General features: G+C 44.1%; 1 protein-coding gene and 1 pseudogene across 1 annotated transcript in view; both read left to right on the forward strand.

Annotated features, from left to right (window-relative positions):
* The window catches only part of LOC115790035 (apolipoprotein B receptor), a 56,398-nt gene extending 42,881 nt beyond the window's left edge, over positions 1 to 13,517 (forward strand). The window contains exons 2-4 of the mRNA XM_030743683.1: positions 819 to 2,398; positions 6,037 to 6,540; positions 12,488 to 13,517. Coding sequence (XP_030599543.1) covers positions 1,039 to 2,398; positions 6,037 to 6,540; positions 12,488 to 12,510 — 1,887 coding nt within the window. The 5' untranslated portion in view covers positions 819 to 1,038 and the 3' untranslated portion in view covers positions 12,511 to 13,517. The remainder of the gene's footprint in view (positions 1 to 818; positions 2,399 to 6,036; positions 6,541 to 12,487) is intronic.
* Positions 13,518 to 19,299: 5,782 nt separating this feature from the next.
* On the forward strand, positions 19,300 to 19,474 carry LOC115791315 (uncharacterized; annotated as a pseudogene).
* The last annotated feature ends 3,476 nt before the right edge of the window (positions 19,475 to 22,950 follow it).

Genomic DNA, 22,950 nt, shown 5'->3' on the forward strand with positions numbered 1-22,950 from the left:
ATTGGCGCGTGTGCATGTGTGTGTGTGTGAGTGTGTGTGCGCGCGCGCACGCAATTCATTGATCTGCTGATTCATTCATTAAACTGTCAAAATGTGTTACAACCAAGCAATGTTTGGAAGCAGCAGTCTGGCTGGTTTGATACGTTTCCTCAATGAAAGCAAACCACACCAGCAACAGATTGATCTTAACAGCAGCTGCTTTATATACGTCTTGCAAACCAAGACAGATACCTGCTAATTGCTGCTTATATACATTAAATACATGATGATATGACTGTTGAAAGTTTACCCAGAATGTACTTTTGGATGGGGTTTTTTTTTTTCCCTCTTACTTTCCTTATTTAATTATCATAAAATAGATGAAACAGCCGGGGTACCAATGCTTCTTTCTGTTCCTCTGTATCATAGACATCAAATTGGTGCAGATTTGTTATTGAAACTATGCTGTATCCTGTGATATTGATACTTAATGCTGTTTATAGCAAAAAATTGTGGTGAACACAACAGATGCATGATAAAAACTTGGGACTGTGACACCCACCAAGGCCTTTTATTGCTTCTCTGCAGGTTTTGCATTTCAGACTTTTAAAGAGGTGTTTGTGTCCCTCATCAGATCACACAGAGGGGGAATTTTGGAAGTGTGACTGATTAGGAAGCATAACTGCATTTTATTTCCCGCTGAGATGTTTTATCATGTTACACTTCATTCCCCATTCAATGCACAGTCTAGACCAGACTCATTGGTGTCGCTTCAGACTATTAACCATCTGTCTCTTCCTCTTTTCTTTTTTTTTTTTTTTTTTTTTTTTCCTCTGCAGGAGTTTGGAGGACTAGTAGGATGCTGAGTATCTTTCCTCCTCACTACTGCTCTCGACCCTGCTCTCCATGACCTGAGAGCGCCGCCACAGCGGGAGGAACGAAACACGAGAGAGAGAGAGAGAGAGAGAGAGAGAGAGAGGAAGAGGAGGACAGAAGGCCAGGGAAGAAAGGCAGGAAGGAAGAGAATTTTTTTGTTATTATTTGTTTTCCCTTTCTGAGATGGCGGCAACGGAGGCCAGTGCAGTGCCAGTGGTCCAGGAAGATGGAAAAACTGCCGAAAGCAAGCCAGTAGAGGTGGAGCAAGCACCCAAAAATGCCAACACAAGCTCAGAGACTGTCAAAAGCGAGGCTGTCAGTAAAGACGGTACAGCCATCAACAGCGAGGTTGTTGATAACAAAGAGACTGTGAATAACGACACAGCGGCGGCAGACGCAGCAGGAACTGATGAGGGAGGAGCCGTGGCAACGAGCGAGGATGCAGCACCTCCTCAGAGCTCCGAAAACATCACCTCCACTGAGCCCAAGACCTCGTTCCTGGATTCCTTCCTCAACAAGAGTGGCCTGGGAAAGGTCATGGGTGGAAGGAAGAAGAAAGAGCAGAGTGCCACCACAGCAGGAGGTGAGGAGAGCGCAGCTGAAGGAGCGGAGAAAGAGGGTGAAAAAGGAGGGGAGGAAACTGCAGCAACTGAGGGAGGAGCAGAGGGAGGTGCAGAAGGAGAGGCAGCGACAGAGAAAGTTGCAGAAAATGGAGAGAAAGAAGATGAGAAGAAAGCAGAGAAGGGTAAACCAGCAGAAGCAAAATCCACAGTTCGAGATCTGATTAGGAAGCCTGTGGCTAGGATCTTCTCCCATCGTAGCACTGAGAAGAAGGAAGGCGCTGCTGCAGAACCCCAGAAACAAGTAAAGGTCCGGTCCAAGTCCCTGGACCGGCTGGAAGATCCCGAAGCACTTAATACCACTGCAGACTCCATCGTAGAGGAAGGAGGAGCAGCAGGAGGTGCAGAAGAAGAGCAGAAAGCCTCTGCCTCTTCAGCAACCACTAAGCACATGAAACGCTGGCACTCTTTCAAGAAACTCATGGCTCAGAAGGCACACAAGAAGAGTGGAGGGGGTGAGGATGGGAAGGAGGAAGGCGCAGAGGGCGAAGGAGGTGGGGGAGATTCCTCCACGCTCGACTCCAAGGAGTCAGGCCAGAAGAGGTGGAAGCTGAAACGTTCCTGGACCTTCCAGGGCCTGAAGAGGGACACTTCCATGTCCGGCATCAGTGGTAAGGCCAAGGGCTCCGACAAAGACTCCGCCGACAATGCCAAGCCGGAGGAGCCTGCGGGAGGAGCTGAGGGAGGAGAAGAAGCAGCTAAGGTGGAGGGAGGAGCAGAGGAGGGTAAGGTGGAGGGAGGGGAGGAAAAGGAGAAAGCAGAGGGAGGCGAGGAGGAGAAGGCAGCAGGAGGTGGAACGGTGACGCAACATGCCAATGAGATCTGGACCTCCTTCAAGAAGCGTGTCATCCCCAAGAGCAAACGCGCCAATACAGAGTGCCCCCCTGGCGGGGAGGAGGATGCACCTCCAGTCACAGCCTCAGGTGAGACAACAGTCAAGCACATAAACCACAAAACTGGACCTTAAGTCTGGATTTCATGTTATGACCAGAATGGACTTTGCCAAACTTTATCCCAGTCTTCACCCAACCTGTACTATGAAGCAGGTTTGACATACTTTAACTTCATCTGACTTCATTTACCCCAACATCAGTCACACGACAGTGGTTATCCAAACTATCTGAAAAACATGACAGGTCTAATGGCAGCAGATACATGACCACATTCTACAGGCATGTGGGCATTAACCTCAGAAGAGCCAAGGCTGCTGTTCTGAGTGCTGCCAACATCAGCCACACTCGGTAGACTCTTGGTTAAATTTGGGCACCAAAACTACACTCGGTCAGGATTAGGAAAAGATCATGTTTTGTATATAAATGCACCCTTCTAACAGCTTTAAACCTGCTCATCAAAAAAGTTGCGCTAAAGGGCAGTGAGTGTGTTAAAATGTGCCACCAAGGGGTTCTGACTGAACATCCATACATGATGAGTGAAGACTGTAGCTGTGTCCAAATTCAGGGGCTGCATCCTTCGAAGGATCTGGTCTACGTAGGCCGGGTTCTTCGAGGCCCGCAAAGGCCGGAAGCGAGTGGCTGTGAAATTGGACGGTCTAGCCTTCATATCAGCGTCACCTACCCTTACCTCAGCGGAGCTCCTGTCGCCTAGCAACCATGACAGTGTAAAGCACAGTTGTAGAAAAGAAGCTGTTATAATGGAGCCTGAACTTTTTTTTTTTTTTTTTGCGTTTTTGGCCACAGCGGCTTTTGTTAGCAGTGGAGAGAGACAGGAAATGGAGGGAAGATACAGCGGAAGACACGCAGGCAAATTGGCGACAGGCCGAGACTCAAACCCGCGCCGCCCACACCGCAACGCGCGGCATACCTATGTGGTCGCCAGCTTCACCACTAAGTCACGTGGGCGCCCCGAGCCTGAACTTTTTTTAATGGATTTATTTAATGACAGCTCTTAATTCAAAATAAGCTGTAAAAACAGGTATAACACATTTCCACATCAAGGAATAAAAATGAGCAAATGATTCATTTCCAACTGCACTGACAGCTCTCTATTAAGACATTAAAGTTAGATAAAACTATCCTGTTATAAAGCTTAACTTTAATATCAGCCAAAACGTTTTGCTCAGGAACAAATGAAACACTGAAATAAGCCAAACATCAACCGTTAGAGATCATCTAAGTGAATTTTATCTGTTTAGCGAAAGCCAGCGGAGGTTTGAAAAGGAGGTACCGGGAGTCAGACGTTCTCTCCGAGTATAGCGAGCCGTGACTGCCTGGTCAGCTGACAGCTGGCTAGGCCAGCTGGCTGGTAGAGCAGTGGGAACGGACATGTCAGAAAACATCGGAGTACTTCTGCAGTTAACAGATATCTTGATAAATCAAGCAGATATTTGAGGTTTACACATCTCCATTCTCACCTGAAAACATCTTAAAGGTTTATTTTGTCAAGGATTACGTTTGAGTATTGCTGTGCTATGACTTGAAATCCAGGAAAAGAAGGACGCGTTTGTCGGCCGCATTTGTTGGAGCCTTCAAATCTGGACAGCCTTCATCGCCTGGCTGTGATGTAATCAGTCTACAAATGTGGCCTTTGAAGGATGCGGCCCCTGAATTTGGACACAGCTAGAGACCGTACTGGTGGTTCCCTCCTTTGTAACCCTTTTCATAAGGTGATTTCTCCTTGAAGCTTTACAGAAGGTTGCTTTTAAAATAACAAGCAAATATTAAACAAAGGTTAACAAATTTAGTTCATTTTTTAATCTCAAAAATTATCACACAACCCTTCACTGGGTCCTTAGCATTTAGATTGAGAGCCACAGCTCTGTGAGTGTCATCATTTCCAGATTTATTGTCAGACTTTTTATTTCATGTTATTTTAGAGGAAGCTTTAAATGAGCAGACATGTAGTGAAGAGTTTGATTGCAAATCTTAAACAGCACAGTTTATTAGCACCACAGTTGGACACCATTTAAAAATTCAGCTTCTGCAGCCGGCAGCTTGTTTGCACTCATTTCAGTCTGTCGCTGTCCGCCGAGCACACACTGCAGTTAAAGGCTTGCTAACTCTGGGGGAGGTAATGTAATTGAACATTCTCCCAAATAAAATATTCAGTGAGTGATGTGAAATTCAAATTACAGCATAGCTTAGGTCAACAGGAAAGCCTAAATTAAGCTTTTCTTTCTGCTTTTGGAAAACACAAAACAGAGCACATCAGATATTAGGGAGGAGATTTCTTTAAACTGGTTTACACTCTAATTGCTCATAAAATATTCCACTTTCCTTGATTCAGAGTAATAAATAGTGTTATAATTTTAAAAATTATAACACTGGCGTAATATTGATTTCCTGCAGTAAGATAAGGAAAACTTTATTCATTGGGAGATTTCTGTGTTACAGCAGTTGAATAAAGAATTTATAATTGATCAGGTAAAAAAATGTTTAGGTGAAGAATAGCTATGAATTTAATTTGGTGCCAAAAAAATGCATAAAGTAACTGTAAGAAAGGACTAAATCTGCATAATTAATCATTAAAGTATAAAACAATAAAGGTTTGGAAAAGTCACACTACATTTTTATCAGTAGGTACATCCAAAGATGCATTCCAGTTATTAACATAAGAAAAGTTGTCCTTTCTAAATTATTGATTAAACCCTTTAGTTACCACGGGCCCACCAGCGGGCCTGTTAACATCAAAAGTGACGCCATTTGTGGACTTCCTGCAAAAATTACCATAATAATCCTATGTTGGGTGTGAAGCGAAATTCCTCAGCTTTCAGAAACCGTTTGAATTTTTCCGATAGGACAAACAGTCACGTAATTACGGTAATGCAAAGTGCGTTTGATCAGACGTGTCAGCGGTGATATGCTCAGTGTTACCCAGCTGTTCACAGCAAGTAAGTGCAGATAAAAAGTGTATCGGCGGTGATCGCCGCTGTTAAAGGGTTAAGAAAGAATTTTTTACATCACCTGCGGGCAAGTATAGGAAACAGGTGCGAGGGAGGCCCCTCCCACTCCGTCTACCCACTCATCAGGGTTGGGGGTGATATGTTGGGCATATGTGTTGGTGTCTGAGAGTGTATGGTATGAAAAGGATGTGTATGACTGTGTGAAAGCTAGACTGCTATTAAAATTGTGAGAAAAGATGTGACATGAGAACTGATCAACAGTCCCCCATCCATACCGCCCCGCCAAAACCCTCAATGTCTAAGGTGCACATGAAATTAAGGAGTAGGCTGGAGTGGGGCCACATCAGCAGCCCCACCCACTAACCACCGGGTGACACACCTGCCCCCCACGACCCTATGTATACTGTGATGTGTCGTCAGCCATAATAACTGTAGTATAATTACAAGGATAGGCGGGTCACCGCGCAGTACAGGAAGTAGAGCCACGTGAATGGCACTACCCACTGTGGCCTATGCAGCGCATGACAAACTGGCCTGAGTCCAAGACCAGCTGCCCTCAGCATACCCAAACTACTCCACACATGGGAGACAGCCACTCCCCCACCTGAGCAGTGGAATGCACATTTTTGAGTCACATGTGTAAAAGTAATCATTAGAAATATCCTGATGAACTTTAACCTTGAACTCTCTTCTCCCCTCCAGGTGAGGAGGGAGCAGCAGAGGAAGGCAAAGATGGCAAATCAGCCAAAGCCAAGCGTTCACATTTTGGCCGTGCAGTTTCCCTGAAGAACTTCCTCATGCGAAAGGGCAAGTCCACCAGCGTGGACACGGGTGAGGGCGCCAAGGAGGAGGAGGAGGTCGCAGAGGGAGGAGAAGCAGCAGCAGAGGAGGGAGGCACCGACGGTGAAGCTGCCACAGCGACCGAGGAGACCAACGACAAAGATGCAGCAGCCGAGAAGACACCAGCAGAGGAGAGCGGAGCAGAGGCGGAGAAGGAGACCGAGAAGACGACGACCGAAGCTCCAGTGACCAACGGGGAGAATGGCTGCTCCAACGGCACAGAGGAGGAGAACGCCACACACAATCACCAGGAGGAGGAGGAGAAGACGACGGGGAGCAGCCCCGTGAAGAAGAGCAAGGATGCAGGAGGGGTGAAGGACGAGGCCAACGCCAAGATCATCAATGCCACAGCGGCTGTGAACAGCGGTGAGTTAGAGCACGCCAACCGGGACTCTGACGAGCCTCAAAACAGCAGCAGCAGCAAAGATGGAGAAACTAACGGCAAACAACAAGAAGCACTAACAAACAATAGCAGTAAACACAGCGCATGCAGCGGCCACCCACCACAGATAGCATTAGCTGTTAGCAGGGAGGAGGGAGAAGGGCAGAGAGGGGAGGCAGAGTCTCCACAAAATGGAGGTTGTCATGAAGGGTCACATGGCCAGGGAAAGAGAGAGGAGGAGGAGGAGGAGGAGGAAGAGGAGGAAATGAGGAAAAGGGATCTAAGAGAGGCAGCAGTGGCCATAGTTCAAAATGTGATGTCAGCAGCAACCAACCAATTAGAGAGGGAGTTGTGCGTGGATAATAGGTTAAACGGGTGTTATGATGCTGATGTCAGATACTAAGAATACACACACACACACACACACGTGTAAATGATACAATTAAACATGCCAAATGTAAAACAGCACACGTTAGCACTGATTAGCATAATAAATGTGGTGATTATGGAGCTGTGAGGAGAGAAGCATATCATGGTGTGAAGACTGAAAGCAGGAGGAAGAGCAGTGATTCTGACTCTGTCCAAAAAAATATTTATACACCTCCCAGTGTCACAAATTAAGAAAACGCATCTGATGCATTTAATCTGAACAGAAAATTAAAGAAATTAAAAGCTGGAACAACAGCAGGAAACGGCGGCTTCATTGAGTCCTTTCAGATCTGCAGAGAAGCCGTAAGATCCAATAATCAGCAACCATTTTAATTTAATGTAGTGATTTTTGAAGAGGCAAAAGGCAAACTATTCCTGGTTTACTTATGTCAGTTCATGAGTCCACGTGGATCACTGTGCAGACGTCTACATGCATGTCAAAGTTTGGGACCAGAAACATAAACAGCTGCTTGTTTTGTGCACGTAAACCCGTTAAGCTGACCTTTCTCTGTGTACGTGAACATGAGCGTGGCCTGGGCAACAGGTCGTTAATTTAATAATCATCATTCAGTTAAAACTTTCCAAAATGTTTTTTGTACAGGGGATTTCCTTTTTAATTTTAAATTCAATAAGGAGAGACCCTGTGAAAGAACTGGACATCATTTTGAAGTACAGAGTTTGAGTAACAGATTCTTTGGCAGTTAGACTCAGATGAAGCTACACAGCAGATCCGTCCCAGTGAACGAGTGTGAGAGGCAGAGTGACGGAAGAGCACACAGAACAGAGGCCGACTGGCTCGCAGAAGGTGGGCAAGAAAATGACTGGACCAGAGTGATGATGACAGAACCGAATTTAATAGTGTGGTAAAAAGAGGACGTGATTATAGAATAGTCCAGAAGCCCAAATGCCCAGCACTGGAGGCTGTCAAGTAAATATAGATGTTTCTTACCGAACCTGTCCATACGCGTGATTCTAAATACAATAAAGGTTAAAAGGTTGGAAGCTGTTGATGGTGTTACACTCAGAATTGCGCTAAAGGGCACAAGGCCAGCTGCTGGTCGCTGCTGACTGGGGCAAACTGGGACAAAAGAGCCCTGAACAGGAGACCTGCACCATCACTGGGATAAAATCTAGTTTATGGTCATCACATTGTTTGTGTTATTCTCTGTGACATCACCACAGCCCTGTAACCTATTATACAGGTGCTTGAGGCATGCCTTTTTAATTTCTCCAGAAAGTCTCGTGTTTTCAGGCTGTTGCAGCGCCTCCCTCTGTGTAATCTGAGAATCTCTGAGCTCCTGCACTGATACATCATTGAAACAGTGGTAAACATCGAGTCAGTTGTACGCTCATGTCTACAACCTGTGCCGGGTTACAAAAACTGAAAGGTGCACAATAAACTGAAATGATGCTAAAGCATGGTGTGTGCCATCGGGGGGGGGGGCATTACTTCTGGTGCACGCTGCCATTGATGAGGGCGACCATGAAGAGCCTGAACTACATGTAGGAGCGACGGAAGGATGAAGCCGACAGTGAGGGGATGCTTGACGAGTGCTGGGATTAATTCCATCATCCATGGGGAAAAAATAGACTTCCTCTGCACAGATCATGTTGACTGTGGGATTGCTCTGTCATCTCAGCTCAAGCTGAGCTAAACAGTGAGTCTTGGAAAAAGGTGTGCTTGATTTATAAGACAAGACAAACTGAGAATTTTTTTTTTTTTGCCCTAATGCAAAAAGGTACTGTTTTATCCCAATTGGTTTCCAAAGTCACAACTGAAATTAGGATTTGATCTAATTGCCCGGGTCTACTCTGTGTTTGGAGATTTCACACATGTGATCATTGTGTTTTATCTGAGGCTGGACTTACAATAACTGTGATATTTATTTAAAACTGAAATATCAATATCTAATTGTTACAGAGTCTCTCTCCACCTCCACCTATGTATAATTAGTTTGACAGAAAGGAGACAAAAACACAACAAACAAGTTAAAGATCAGATTTCCATAAAATTCTAATTTTCTGTTGTATAGGCATTCGTTTGATTGTCCTGAATTCTTTTGGCCACAGTAATTGTGTGAAGGAAAAAAAAAACTCGTTTTTAAGATGTTCTTTCAAACTTGAAATTTGATTTTAAAAAACAAAAAAAACAAAAAACAACTTCAAAGAAATTACTTTTTCATGCTCAGCCAAATCCCAACAAAGCAGGTTCTTCCTGGATTGTGATGGCAAACCAGATCTGCTGATTTTTGGACTGATGGTTCAAAGATTACTGAAAGATTACATTTCACCTGCTGCATTCAGTCTTTATGCTAAGCTAGGCTAACCATGACCAGCTCCATGTTCAGCCACCACACTGACATTGAAAACTTCCCAAAGTGTTTACCCATAGGGACACGCACAGACCCACACACTGTATTTATAGGCATGCCAGCTTTTCTGGGTGATTGCATGCTAAATGTGATGCATTTCTTCCTGAATCCCTTTAAGGAAGTCGTAGAGTAGATGTTTGCTCAGCAGTGAATCAGCAGAGAGAGAGAGAGAAGTTTCCCTTTCATTTCACTAAGTTCATGCACAGATGAGCAGTAAAAGCTTTCAACAACGACCTGGACTCAGGTGGCGAGCAGGAAGCTGGCTGCTTATGAACTTGTATGAGAATGTAAATATCAGATTATCTGCTCTGCGGCACATCCTGTTACTGTGCAGAGCTAATTTGATTTTGAAGCCGCTTTGGTAAATTTTGACCCACACACAGGAGTATCGAGGATGGACATGAGGAAATGTGATGATGGAGGTGAAATTTAGCATCTCCTGACATTTTAAGCCTTTTCTTTTCTTTCCATGAGGGTGGTCTGCTCAGTGGACTTGCTCTTTTCCTTTCTGTTCGTACCGCTTCCCACATTCCCACCAGGGAGCCGCCGCGAGCTTCTGGACGCTGAGCAGTAGGAGGTGAAGTGCCTGTGAACCAGAAGGTGCTCTGCTTCCTCCTCCATTATTTATCACTTTCAGCCTCCTCTTCATTCAAGTGCTACGTGAGGCTCGGTGTCCAGCGACCGCCTCGCTTTGATCTCTTGCAGCCCGACAGATGCTCGCGGAGAGAATCGCAGCTCCTGCTGCTGCCGTGCAATTCACAGGGAGTCTCTTTGAAGCTCCGAGTCTTTTGCTAAAACGAACTCTGTTTAACGCCCAGTGTTTAGGACATTCTGCCAAGCTCTCTGCAACACTAGCAGCCCATTTTTACTAACAATACAAGCTAAAAAGCACACCAAATATGCCACCATACCAGGGGCGTTTAGGCGGTTGGTTTTGTTTAAAGTGCTGGCACAAGAACAACCGAGAACCAGCTCGGAAATGAATACCAAATCAGACCAACTGAAAATTTCTAATAATTTTAATAGCAAACATATCTCCTTCATTTTGGGCACCAACTTATTGGATTTGTTGGAGCCAGAAGTGACCATTTAAATGAGGGGTGGGGTAACAAGCTGCATCCACAATGCATATACAATGCACAGACAGCGGTACCTACTATTAGTGCCAGCAAAATCCCAGAATTTCACTCTCAAAAACTGGAGTTCAGACTTCTTGGATGGTAATTATTGTAATAATTGCATTAAAAAGACTCCAGCAGCACAAACATGGCCCAGGTGAAGCCTAGCAAACAGCTAGCAGCTACAGCCACCTGTGCCACCAGTCAAAGAGGCCACGCCCCTAATAATGCAAACTTTAAGCCTCAATGAAATTTAAACATGTGAGTTATTAAAAAATTCTCCCTCCGTTCAGCTGTTACAGAGGGGGAAATAGGCTATAGAGACCAAAGCAGCTTTTCGTCCAGGCTATAAACACGTTTACTTCTGCTGTAAAGTTGGACATTTTAATGGGAGTCTATGGAGACTGGCTCAGTTTTTGACACTTCAGTGCTGTAAGGGTCAGTTTTCAATCCTGGCTGCTTGGTTGACGGTTTTGAGGGGCTTCCAAATGAAAATGGTGCAGCAATTTGGCAGCTTTTTATGGCCCAATGTATGATGAGCAGATGAGTAGAGAAGGGAATAGACTTGGAAACCAAATAGTTATGATGTGGCCAGTGGCACAACTCTTGTAGACAAGAGAGTTTGTTGAACTCTAACTTTAAATGCCTTTACATCTTAAGCGCTTCCTTTTAGAAGCAGTTGGTTAATCGTGCATCACATGTTTACAGATAAGACCACTGCCATTTCTGTGCATTTAAACATCCTTTCCTCTGCAGCCACAGAGTCACCCTCTTTTCTTGTTGTGGATGCTGTGCAAGTCCAAGCAGCCAAAATGATCAGTAACTCAGGAAGATTAATTTGTGGAACTGCTCAAGTTCAGTGTGTGAATTACTGTAACATTAAATGCATTGATGGCATAAAAGTTGGACATGTCTTCACAGACTGAAGTGAAGCCAGTGCAGAAGTGCCTTAAACCTGCATTCTTTCTAATAACCAGCAGGGGGTGCCGCTCACACTTTGGGAAGCAGTGCTATAAAAATCTTTCTCAATGAGTTTATGATTGCAGTCAGTACTCTTAAGTCTTTGAATTGAATAAAGCATGAAATTAATTTAGGCCCCATTAGGGTCAGAAAAGAATGATAACCAATGAGCTTGCAGTGCCCCTGAGTTTGTCTGTCAGAACCGCCCCTCACTCATCATGTCCGGTCTCAAAACACTGTGATGGCAACAGTGAAAAATTGCTCGAGACTTTAAAACAGGACTTCACAGTAACTGACAGGCGGTGACAGAGTGGCTGTGTCCAGCTTTCATACTGTATGTGTGCTGGATTCAGGTCAGATTGGATGCTCTGCTGACTCACTGCTCCATCTCATGGTTCAAATTGGTATTACACAAAAATACAGCCCAGCCCTAGTTCAGCATCAGTTTATATATGTGCAGCACAATACACAGTGTTCTTTGTATTCTACTGGTAGTTTTACAAGAATCACTTTTAAGGCATTGGTCTCATCACAGACCTTGATCCTCTGGTGGTTGCTAGCTCTAACTAGCTGTAGCTGAGACAGTTAGCAGTGGGAGTGAAAAGCTGGTTTAGCATGCATCAACAGAGATGAGTCCATCAACGGATTAGTGGGCAAAATCAAAGATTAAGTAGCCTCCTTCCTCTCTCTGTCTCTGAGGTGTGTGTGTGTGTGAGTGTGTGTGTGTGTGTGAGTGAGGCAATGACAGAAATGCAGAGAGTGGGTTGTTGGGTTTATTTATTAGACATCAAATCTCCTCAAGGTCAAGAGCACAAACCACAAAGGGCACAGGTAGAGTGGTTATCATGTGATCCTCCGTGATGTGACGACTCTTTGTTTTCCTCGTCAGCTGTTGTTGTGTTGTTGTTCTGTTCTGTGTACGTCCTACGAGACCAACCTCCGTACTAAACCACTGAACACACATGCAGCATATAACCCTTTTTATGTGACTGTTCTTCTTTTTTCCAATTTTTTAATACATTTTTTCAATCTCTTCTGTTATCATTTACCAGACAAAAAGGCGGGAAACGTGTGAGGCCACACAAAGAGGATTAGAACTGCCCGGGATTCGCTGAGCAAGGAGCTCTGAGCCCCACCCCCAACTCCTCCACTTCCTCCTCCTATTTCCTCCCTGTCCTCCTCCTCCTCTCTCCCTTCATCCCTCCTCCCGATAAACGGAGTAATCACATGTTAACAGACCGACATGGTGAGAAACAAGAGACAGAGAGAAAGATGCAATTCATGTAGATGAGAAGAAAAATAATCACTCAGAAAGCAATAATTCAAGCCCTTCTTTTTGTCCCTCCATCCATCCATCCATCCATCATCATCCATCCACCCATCACCTCCGTCCAATACAAACATCCAGTGTTTCCTTTTTTAATCCTTTCTTTGCTTGTCTGTGAGATTTTATATTGTCTACAAGAGAAAATAAAAATAAAAAATGAAAATCGAGACATTCCACTTCCCTTCCCCTTCTCTCCTGAAGCTCTACCGACTCCGGATTGGTGGATTATATTAAAAAAAAAGAGGGAAAAAAAGACTGTTAGTTTTATAATGACAGCCATTTTGGTTTGTAGTCCCCCTCCTCCTCTTCCTCTTCCTCCCCATCTTTGCCCCCATCTGCCCCCGTAGATATTTGACAGTACAGCAGGATCATGTTGCTACCGTATATAAACTGCCCCAAGGACTGCCACTTCCCCACCAACACTGCAATGTCTTCAGCTCTGTGTGTTTAATGTTTTTAGACTGTTATATTGTGTACATGAATTTAAAAAAAAAAGAAAAGAAAAAGAAAATCCATCATTGAATATTAAAGTCAGACTTTTTTCTCTTTTTTTTTTTTGGTTCCTGTTTGGTTTGAATTCTCTTTTCTTTTTTGTTTTTATTTTTTAAAAACATCTTCTCACTGTTACCGACGATTATGCTGTAATTAAAATAATAATAATAATGATGATGTTTTGTTGGTCCAAGTTTTCACATGTCCGCTAGCAAATTGTCAAGAAAAAATAGTACAATAAAGACTAAAATCTAACAACTAAACTGCAAGGTTTCTATTTTTATCTGCACAACTGAAGAGTTGTGTGGTTTGAGGGGAGGGCAGGGCGTTACGCTGGACTATGATTGGGCGCTCATTAATCTGTGTATCGATAATCTCATCCCTTTACGTAATGGGTGGAATAATACGAGATTTCTTTGTATTAAAGTAGATCTACGTGTATTATCTGGCAGCAGGCGGCTGCTGCTTCCTGTAGACAGTTAAGGACGTCCATATGCCAGCCGCCACCAGCACTTCATGAGGGTTTCTCACAGCTGGATAAAAACTTTAAAAGGACCCTGTGACCTCTGACCTTTTAAGGTACAACATGTTCATTCAAAATAATAAAATAAAATTTGAGTAATGGAGAAAACAGCTACACCTGGTTCCAAGTCCAGGTGTAGCTCCGTTCTTTGTAGTGAATAGATGTCATTAGATATTCACATTAGTACATTTAATGAAGCCATGCAAAGTTTTACCTTCATACTAGGACTATTTTCTGAGTTGTAAGCCCTTGAAATCCACAGGGAGGGCTGAGTTCAATTTTAGCAGTTTTACTAATTTTAAAAATTTTTTTTTTTTTTTTTAGCCCTGTTCAACTCCTCATGAAAGCAAATCTCTAATCATCCAATCACATGGCAGCAGCTCAACGCATTTAGGCATGTAGATGCAGTCAGACCACCTCAAACTGAGCATCAGATTGGGGAGAATGATTTTAAGTGACTATGAATGTGGCGTGGTTGTTGTTACTGGTCTGAGTAACTGCTGATCTACTGGACAGCAGTGCATCAAATCTGTAGGGTTTACAGAGAAGGTCCAAAAAAAAGCAAAAATATCCAGTGAGCGGCAGTTCTCTGGGAGAAAATGTCTTGCTGACATCAGAGGGGACTCGCTAGACTGCTTCAAGCTGACAGGAAGGGACAGTTACTAAAATAACCAATCGTTACAACCAAGATGTGCAGAAGAGCGTCTTTGAACACACAACACACCAACCTTAAAGCAGATGGGGTACAGCAGCAGGTGCCACTCCTGTCAGCTAAGAACAGGAAACTGGACAGCAGAAGCTTGGGGACGTGTGGATGTTGGATGGTAGGGTCAGCATTTGGTGTAAACATGAAAGCATGGATCCATCCTGACTAAATGGATGTCTTTATTCTCAACATCTAGAAATGTTGCAAGGTAGCGTTCATTGTCATAGATGGCAATCACATACTGAGCAGTTTTAAGTTTAGCACAGTGATATCGCCCATCTAGACAATAATTACACTTTCTTCACCAGAGAACCTGCTGACTTTCAGCTCGGTTTGATCAACTGGATCAAAGCTGTGATGGCTGCAGGTTCCTGTATTCAGTGAACGAAGAAACGCCCAAAATCTCATCAAAAGGTGAATTTCAACATATCTCGTTGTGAAAATGGCTCCAAAGCTCAGAAGAAAGGAGGCAGAGTCTCCAGGTCTTCTTCACAAATTCAGAGTCAAAGAACATTTTTCCCTTCTTCTTTCATCTTCTCAAAGTTACCCTCTTTTATTATTTGGAGGCTTGATGTCCTCATAGCTGCTGCGTGGGTTTCTTCTCTCTTCTGGAAGGTGTTGAAAAATTTGTTGGGCATTTCGATGAACTGCCATTTCCCTTTCTTAACACAGCTTCCTGTGAGGTTGCAGAAATCATGTTAACATTAGTAGCACCTCACTTGCCTTAAAATGACCCTCTCTGATGTTTAGGAAAGGAAATTTATTATTTTATTTTTTTTTTGCCTTTGCAGATCAGACTAACAGATCCTCAGCTATGTGAGGGCTAAAGCATCATTACTGAGATCATGTCTAGCACTCAGCAGGGAGGTGTCCCATCAAAGTGTCCTTGACCCAAAACGCTGAACCTGCTCACTCGGTGTAAGCAGAACTGCGAATGAGCTGCTGACGCCTTTAAAACGAACAAAGGAAACTGCAAGACGTGTCAGGCAAACGCTCGACATCAGGAGGACCTGAAGAGATCAGAGTATTTTTCCAGCAGATACATCACAGGCTTTCAGAAGAAACCAGCAGAACAACAGAACAATCTGAGGCACTCAATTTACATTTTCTGCCTTTTTACACTGAATGAAGTTCATTTATTCTATTTAAAAATTCTATTTGGACTTCATGTACAGTTGTGTTTAAAATAATAGCAGTCCAACATGACTAACCAGATCAATCAATATTTTTGGTAGAAATCATATTACTACATGGCAAACAATTTACCAGTAGGTGAAGTAGAGTGATAGAAAACCAACAGACCCAACATTCATGATATGCATACTCCTGAGTCTGTGTAACTGAATAATTAATTGAAAGGGGCATTTTCAAAATAATAGCAGTATAGAGTCCAATCAGTGAGGTCATTCATTCTGTGAAAAAACAGGCGTCAGTCAGGTGGCCCTTATTTAAGGATGAAGCCAACACATGTTGTACATGCACTGAAAACCTGAGAAACATGGGCCTTTCCAGACATTGTTCAAAAAAAATTATTTGATTAAAATGTTGATTGGAGAGGGGAGAACATATAAAGAAGTGCAGAAAACAATAGGCTGCTCGGCTAAAATGATCTCCAATGCTCTAAAATGGAAAGCAAAGCCAGAGAGACATGGACGAAAACGGAAGACTACCATTCAAATGGATGGAAGAATAGCCAGGATGGGAAAGACTCAGCCAATGATCAGCTCCAGGGTGATCAGAGACAGTCTGATGTTACCTGTGAGTACTGTGACAATTAGAAGACACCTGTGTGAGGCTAATCTGTCGGCAAGAAGCCCCCATAAAGTCCCACTGTTAAAAAAAGGCATGTGCTGAAGAGGTGGCAGTTTGCCAAAGAACACGTCGACTGGCCTGTAGAGAAATGTAGAAACATTTTGTGGACTGATGAAATTAAGATTGTTCTTTTTGGGTCCAAGTGCCCAGACAGTTTGTCAGACCACCCCTAAACACTGAATACAAGCCACGGTACACAGTGAAGCATGGTGGTGCAAGCATCATGATATGGGGATGTTTCTCTTACAATGGTGTCGGGCCTATTTATCGCATACCAGGGATCATAGATCAGTTTGCATATATCAAAATCCTTGAAGAGGTCATGCTGCTTTATGCTGAAGAGGAAATGCCCTTGAAATGGGTGTTTCAACAAGACAAAGACCCCAAACACACCAGTAAGTGAGCAGCATCTTGGTTCCAGATCAACAAAATTAAAGTTATGGAGTGGTCAGGCCGATCCCTGGACCTTAATCCGATATAAAACTTGTGGGGTGACATCAAACATGCTGTTTCTGATGCAAAACCAAGAAATGCAGAGGAATTGTGGAAAGTTGTCACATCATCCTGGGCTGGAATACCTGTTCACAGGTGCCAGAAGTTGGTCGACTCCATGCAACACAGTTGTGAAGCAGTTCTCAAAAACAGCAGTTATACAACTAAATATTAGTTTAGTGATTCACAGGAATGCTAATTCCTAAAGATTTTTCAGTTCATAAAGTGAATATTTGAGTTTATAAAGAAAAATGCAGACACTGCTATTTTTTTGAACAGCCCAACATTAATTTTTCTTCATTTCCTGTTAAGTAATTGGAAAAATTATACATTTTTCTTCATGTTTTGATTTAGAATATAATGTGCAGTGTCTCCAATGCCTGGAAATAAAAACAATTTAAGGATTCCGAGCTTTACTGTTGCTTTTAAATGCACAAATATTCACCCCCCAACCTCCCCCACTCCCCACACCTCAGAGAAGCCCACATCATCAAGGACTCCCACCCCAGAGTCCCCCTCCTCCCCCACCCCCACAGTCTTTTGTATTCAGGAGGACCAGGTGCTAAAGCAGTTCAGGAGTGTCAAAGCTCGCAAAGCTCCAGGTCCAGATGGTGTCTCACCTGCCACACTGAGACACTGTGCTAACGAGCTTGCCCCATTGTTCACGAACATCTTCAACTCCTCACTGGAGGCTTGCCACGTGCCTGTCTGCTTTAAAACCGCTACCATTGTTCCTGTCCCCAAGAAGCCAAGGATCACTGGACTAAATGACTACAGACCTGTGGCACTGACTTCTGTGGTCATGAAGTCATTTGAGCGTCTGGTGCTGTCCCACCTCAAGTCCCTCACAGCCCCCCTTCTGGACCCCCTGCAGTTTGCCTACAGAGCCAACAGGTCTGTGGACGACGCCATCAACCTGACTCTGCACTTCATCCTACAGCATCTGGACTCCCAGGGAACCTACGCCAGGATCCTGTTTGTGGACTTCAGCTCTGCCTTCAACACCATCATCTCTGATCTCCTCCAAGACAAGCTGTCCCAGATGAACGTGCCAGATCCCATCTGCAGGTGGATCATTGACTTCCTGATGAACAGGAAGCAGCACGTGAGGCTGGGGAAGAATGTCTCGGACTCCCGGACCATCAGCACTGGCACTCCTCAGGGCTGTGTCCTCTCTCCTCTGCTCTTCTCCCTGTATACCAACTGCTGCACCTCTGACCACCAGTCTGTCAAGCTTATTAAGTTTGCAGACGACATGACTCTCATCGGACTCATCTCAGATGGGGACGAGTCGGCCTACAGGATGGAGGTCAAACGTCTGGTGTCCTGGTGCAGCCACAATAACCTGGTACTGAACGCCCAGAAGACAGTGGAGATTATAGTGGACTTTAGGAAGCACACAGCCCCTCTACCCTCCATCATCCTGACTGACACCCCCATCACCACAGTGGACTCTTTTCGCTTCCTGGGAACTACCATCACCCAGGACCTCAAGTGGGAGCCCACCATCACCTCTGTCGTCAAAAAGGCCCAGCAGAGGATGTACTTCCTGCGGCAGTTGAAGAAATTCAACTTGCCAGCAAGGACCATGGTGCAGTTCTATACTGCCATCATTGAGTCCATCCTCACCTCCTCCATCACTGTGTGGTACGCTGGAGCCACCACTAGGGACAAACAGAGACTACAGCGCGTTGTGCACTCTGCTGAGAAGGTGATTGGCTGTAACCTCCCATCTCTCCAGGACCTGTACACCTCCAGGACACTGGGGCGTGCAGGTCGGATCACAGCCGACCACTCTCACCCTGGGCACAGACTTTTTGACCCTCTCCCCTCAGGCAGGAGGCTACGGTCCATACGGACCAGAACCTCCCGCCATAAGAACAGTTTCTTCCCCTCTGCTGTTGGACTCATGAACAATTACCCTAAGACTGTTACCACCACCCTCCACAAACGCTGATGACCCTATGTCTATGCACCTGTCTGACTGCACTGATGTACATATTAGTGGAATATAGTTTACATTCTTTTATCTTTTAATTAGTCTCTGCACTGTATATTTTGTAATTTTGTAATATTGTGCTATAGTTATAGCTCTAATATCTCTGTATATTTGCAATTTGTATACTTGTATATTGTCTCATAGTTTTTATACTTATTTGTTTTTTTTCTGTAAGCACGAAGTACCGCAGCAATTTCCTAATGCTGTGAACCTGTTCACCCATATGGCAATAAAACCTTATGATTCTGATTCTGATTCTGATTTCTATTATTTTGAACATAATTGTATATCCACGCATTAGAAAAATGTAAATGTTCATCATGCTTTCAAATACAAGGACTCAAGTCAATACATGTAGTTTTCTTCTGTAGTAAAACAACTTTCTATTCAATTCAATTCCATTTGAATAATGAGTATTAAGGACATTGCATTGCCATGAGTTGCTTTATGGCATCCTCCATTTTGGTTTGGGGCATGAAGCAAGCCGCAGTGCAGAATTTGTAGCAGCAGCCTCCTGATTCTCGGCCTTTTGGCTAAGATCAAGTGTAGTATCTGTTTTTATCAGTTTAAATTTTTTCTGACCTGGAGTGGTGGCCTAGGGGAGAAGAAGAGGGTTCATCACTGAGAGGACCCTGGTTCAAATCCTCGGGCTGGCATCACTGTGGGTCCCTGAGCAAGCCCACCCCCCCAGGTTGCTCCCCGGGCGCCCTTTGGCTGCCCCCTGCTCCATGCTGTGCTGTGTGTACTACATACTCCATGTGTGTGATGGGTTAAATGCAGAGAATGAATTTCACTGCATGTAAATGTATGTGACAAATAAAGCTCTTTCTTCTTCTTCTTCTTCTTCTGATAGCATCACCTTTAACCACCACAACCAGCTGCTTCTCTGCACGCATGGACGCTTCTGTTGGGCATTAAATTCCAACGTCTACTTCTGGTTTGGAGACGGGCGCCACTGGGGTGCGAAAACCAGACAAAAGACGGGAAGACTTGGTGAAAATCTAAATCAACCAATGTGGGTTAAGTGGCTTGCCCAGGGACACAACGACAGCGTGCGCTCAGATGGGGACTCAAACCAGTGACCCTCTAGTTGCAAGGTGAGGTGAGCACCTACCCACTGCACCACTGCCACCCACTTTACAGGGTTAAATTTCATTTATAACTCCCTGATTGAGCTTAAAGTTGGCTGCTGTGATGCTCCCATTTGAATCCAGAACCAACGTGTAACATGTCCATGTTTAATATGCAGTTTGTGGTTTCAGAGACAGTGAGCTGCAGCATGGCCCAGGATAAGATAAAGAAGGATTATTTTGCACTGTGAATCATGTAAAGCTACTCTAGTAGAGTCCAAGAATTAAAACAATGAGCAGAACAAGTCTTCTTTAAATAAAACATTCAAATTGACTTATATTATCAGTCCTAGAGTCCTAAACTAAATGAAAAAGGTTTAAGAGGGTGGGGGTGGGGGCTTAGAGATGCAAGGGGGGGTTAATATTTTTCTGAATCTAGAAACGGGGGAGGGGCATGCAACAGAAAAAACATCTACTATATGTATTTAAATGGAGCTGATGGTGTTTATATAGTCGGAGCTTCCACTCCTCCTTAAACTGCTGCTGTCAGCGTCCGGGTGAGGGTCCACAGGCCAAACGTTGACACTCACAGCAGCAATAATAACACGTCTCGCCGTCTGTGAAGTGTGTGGTGACGATAATTCCCCACTGTCAGTTAAAATCGGCAGCATACTGTCTTGCTGTCAGGCCAAATCTGTGGGATTATGTTATTACAGCCATAATGCTGGAGTACAGTAGCTGAGCATGCACACACGCACACACACACACACACACACACACACACACACACACACACACACAGAGAGAAATACCCTGAGGAAAACTGCTGCTTTGCCATTTAAAGACATCTTAATGGGCGAAGTGTGATAATACCCGGTCATGTCGGAGCAGCTTTGAATAGCAGATGGAGAAGATGTTGGGATAACACCTCAGCGGTTAAAGTCGTCTTCAGACGTCGTTCTCTGGGCTGCAGTTCAGGTCAAAGACGGAAAAAACAGGCAGAACAGATGGATTACAAATCAGGATTATAACGTATAGACATCAGCTGCTAATTGCAGAGCAACACCTACATGAACTGGGCTGACAGGTCTCTGCTTTTATGATTAGATTAAGTTACATCAGCAGAATGAACAATGAGCTCGAGCTTAAACTGGACATATTCTGTCCTTTGTTTCTTTTAGGACTGATAACATAAGACAAGACCTGCTCTGCTCATTTTCAGCTCCGTTTTTTAAAATTCTTGGGCTCTACGAGAGCAGCTTTGCATGATTCACAATTTAATGAATCCAGTATCTTATCCTGGGCCTCAGTTCATCAAAAAAGCTGCTTTACAGCGTCCCCCTTAGACTTTCGTCTGATTGGCTGCTCCACTTAAACAGACCACTGGGTGGGACTTCTGTGCATGAAATAATCATATTAGGGATATGGCGGAGACCATAAACTCACCAGGAATGTGTTCATTGAGGTCACAGGTCATGGGAGAAGCAGGCTCATTTTCTCACAGGCTTCTGTACAATCAAACTTCAGTGGAGTCACCCACTGCTGGCTCAATTAAAAAGCATTAAGGTGCTTCAGAACTGGCTTCACTGTTCAGACTGGCGGCTACATTCAGCCATTAAATACAGTCTGTGTGTACAACATGCAGCTGCAAGAGTTTTTAAAAGAGAAAAAAGTAAGAATTTGGTGCACAAGACAAGAAATTTATTTACCGAAACCTAAAACTGTGGACACTGCAAGCCTGCAGCTGCACACAGAAAGCCTTCAGGTCTGTGCACCATACATGTTTGACATCCCATTTTTTGTAAGTCTGGAGAAAATCAGATGTTTTTCAGGCTTTTTTTGTTTTTAATAAACACACACAAAGCTCATAATCTCATTTCCTGTTTTTTTATTAGCAACTTCTGATTTATTTACAAACCAAACGGCAGAATTTACAGAAGGTGAAACAGAAAACAGCTTCTCGCCAACATTCACCACCGGTACAAACCCACACTTCAGTGTATCACACTGATTAACAGTGAAGGGGATCACCACAGCCTTTTAAATGTAAGTAACAACTCTGAGCGACTCCTTCAATCACAATTCGGCAGGAGCAGCAACATTAGTTTTTACTTTCCATCTAAATTTAACAGCCCTATAATCACACACTGCTGCGTGCACGCTGCGGCAGATATTCAAGTGTAATACTCAAAGCCTGCATTACATGGATTTTATTTATATCGCCATCTGATGCACTTTTAATCTGTAACAGTTCCTGCACGCTGGATTTAAAATGAGACAATACTCTCTGTCAGACATGTCTTATCTGCTCTGGATTTGCTGTAGGTCCACTTTATGAGAGCAGCTGCATTATGTAAGAAAATACAAAAACTGAATATGACTCAGGATCAGCAGCCCTCCAAAATAAAACTCCAGCCTTAAACCTCACTGAGAAAATGCACACATTTAACGTGATTTCTGTGAAAGCGAGCCGGCGCTGCAGGCTGATGGGAGCAGACAGCACACAGGGAGAGTTTTCCTGCAGCCGACCCGGGTGATGTATGGAGCATTTAGTCCATCCAGACAAGTCAGCATCAACACTTTAACTGAAACACACACATCGAGGACAGTCTGTATGTTCACATGCATGCATACACGTATGCACACAAACACATGCGCGCACACAGAGCTGGCTGCAGAGGCCACTCAGAGCCATAATGCACGCACGCACACACACATCCACACACAAGGCTGTCAGGAATGTGTATACGTGAGAGACTGCAGGCGGCTTCTTTGTGCTCAATCACACAGATAAAAAGATGGTGCAAAGCTTCAGTATGAGAATGACCTTTTCCTCGGGCTGAATGATGGCACAAGCAGCCACTGTGACATCACTCATTACTGAAGTCCTGCTTTTGAAGCCAACCCTTTGCAACTTTAAGGATGAAAATGAAGTGAGGGTCCAAAAGCCGCAGCTCTCCAATTTCCCCCCAAGACTCCAAAAGCGAGTCAATCCTGCAGACTTCCATGAAATTTACAGCCTGGTTTCCACCTTCATAACACCTTTGACAACTTTTCCAAAAGCTTTTCTTTATATGTTTCTGTGATACAGTGA

The sequence above is a fragment of the Archocentrus centrarchus genome, chromosome 13, assembly GCF_007364275.1.
Source record: "Archocentrus centrarchus isolate MPI-CPG fArcCen1 chromosome 13, fArcCen1, whole genome shotgun sequence".
NCBI lineage: Eukaryota > Metazoa > Chordata > Actinopteri > Cichliformes > Cichlidae > Archocentrus > Archocentrus centrarchus.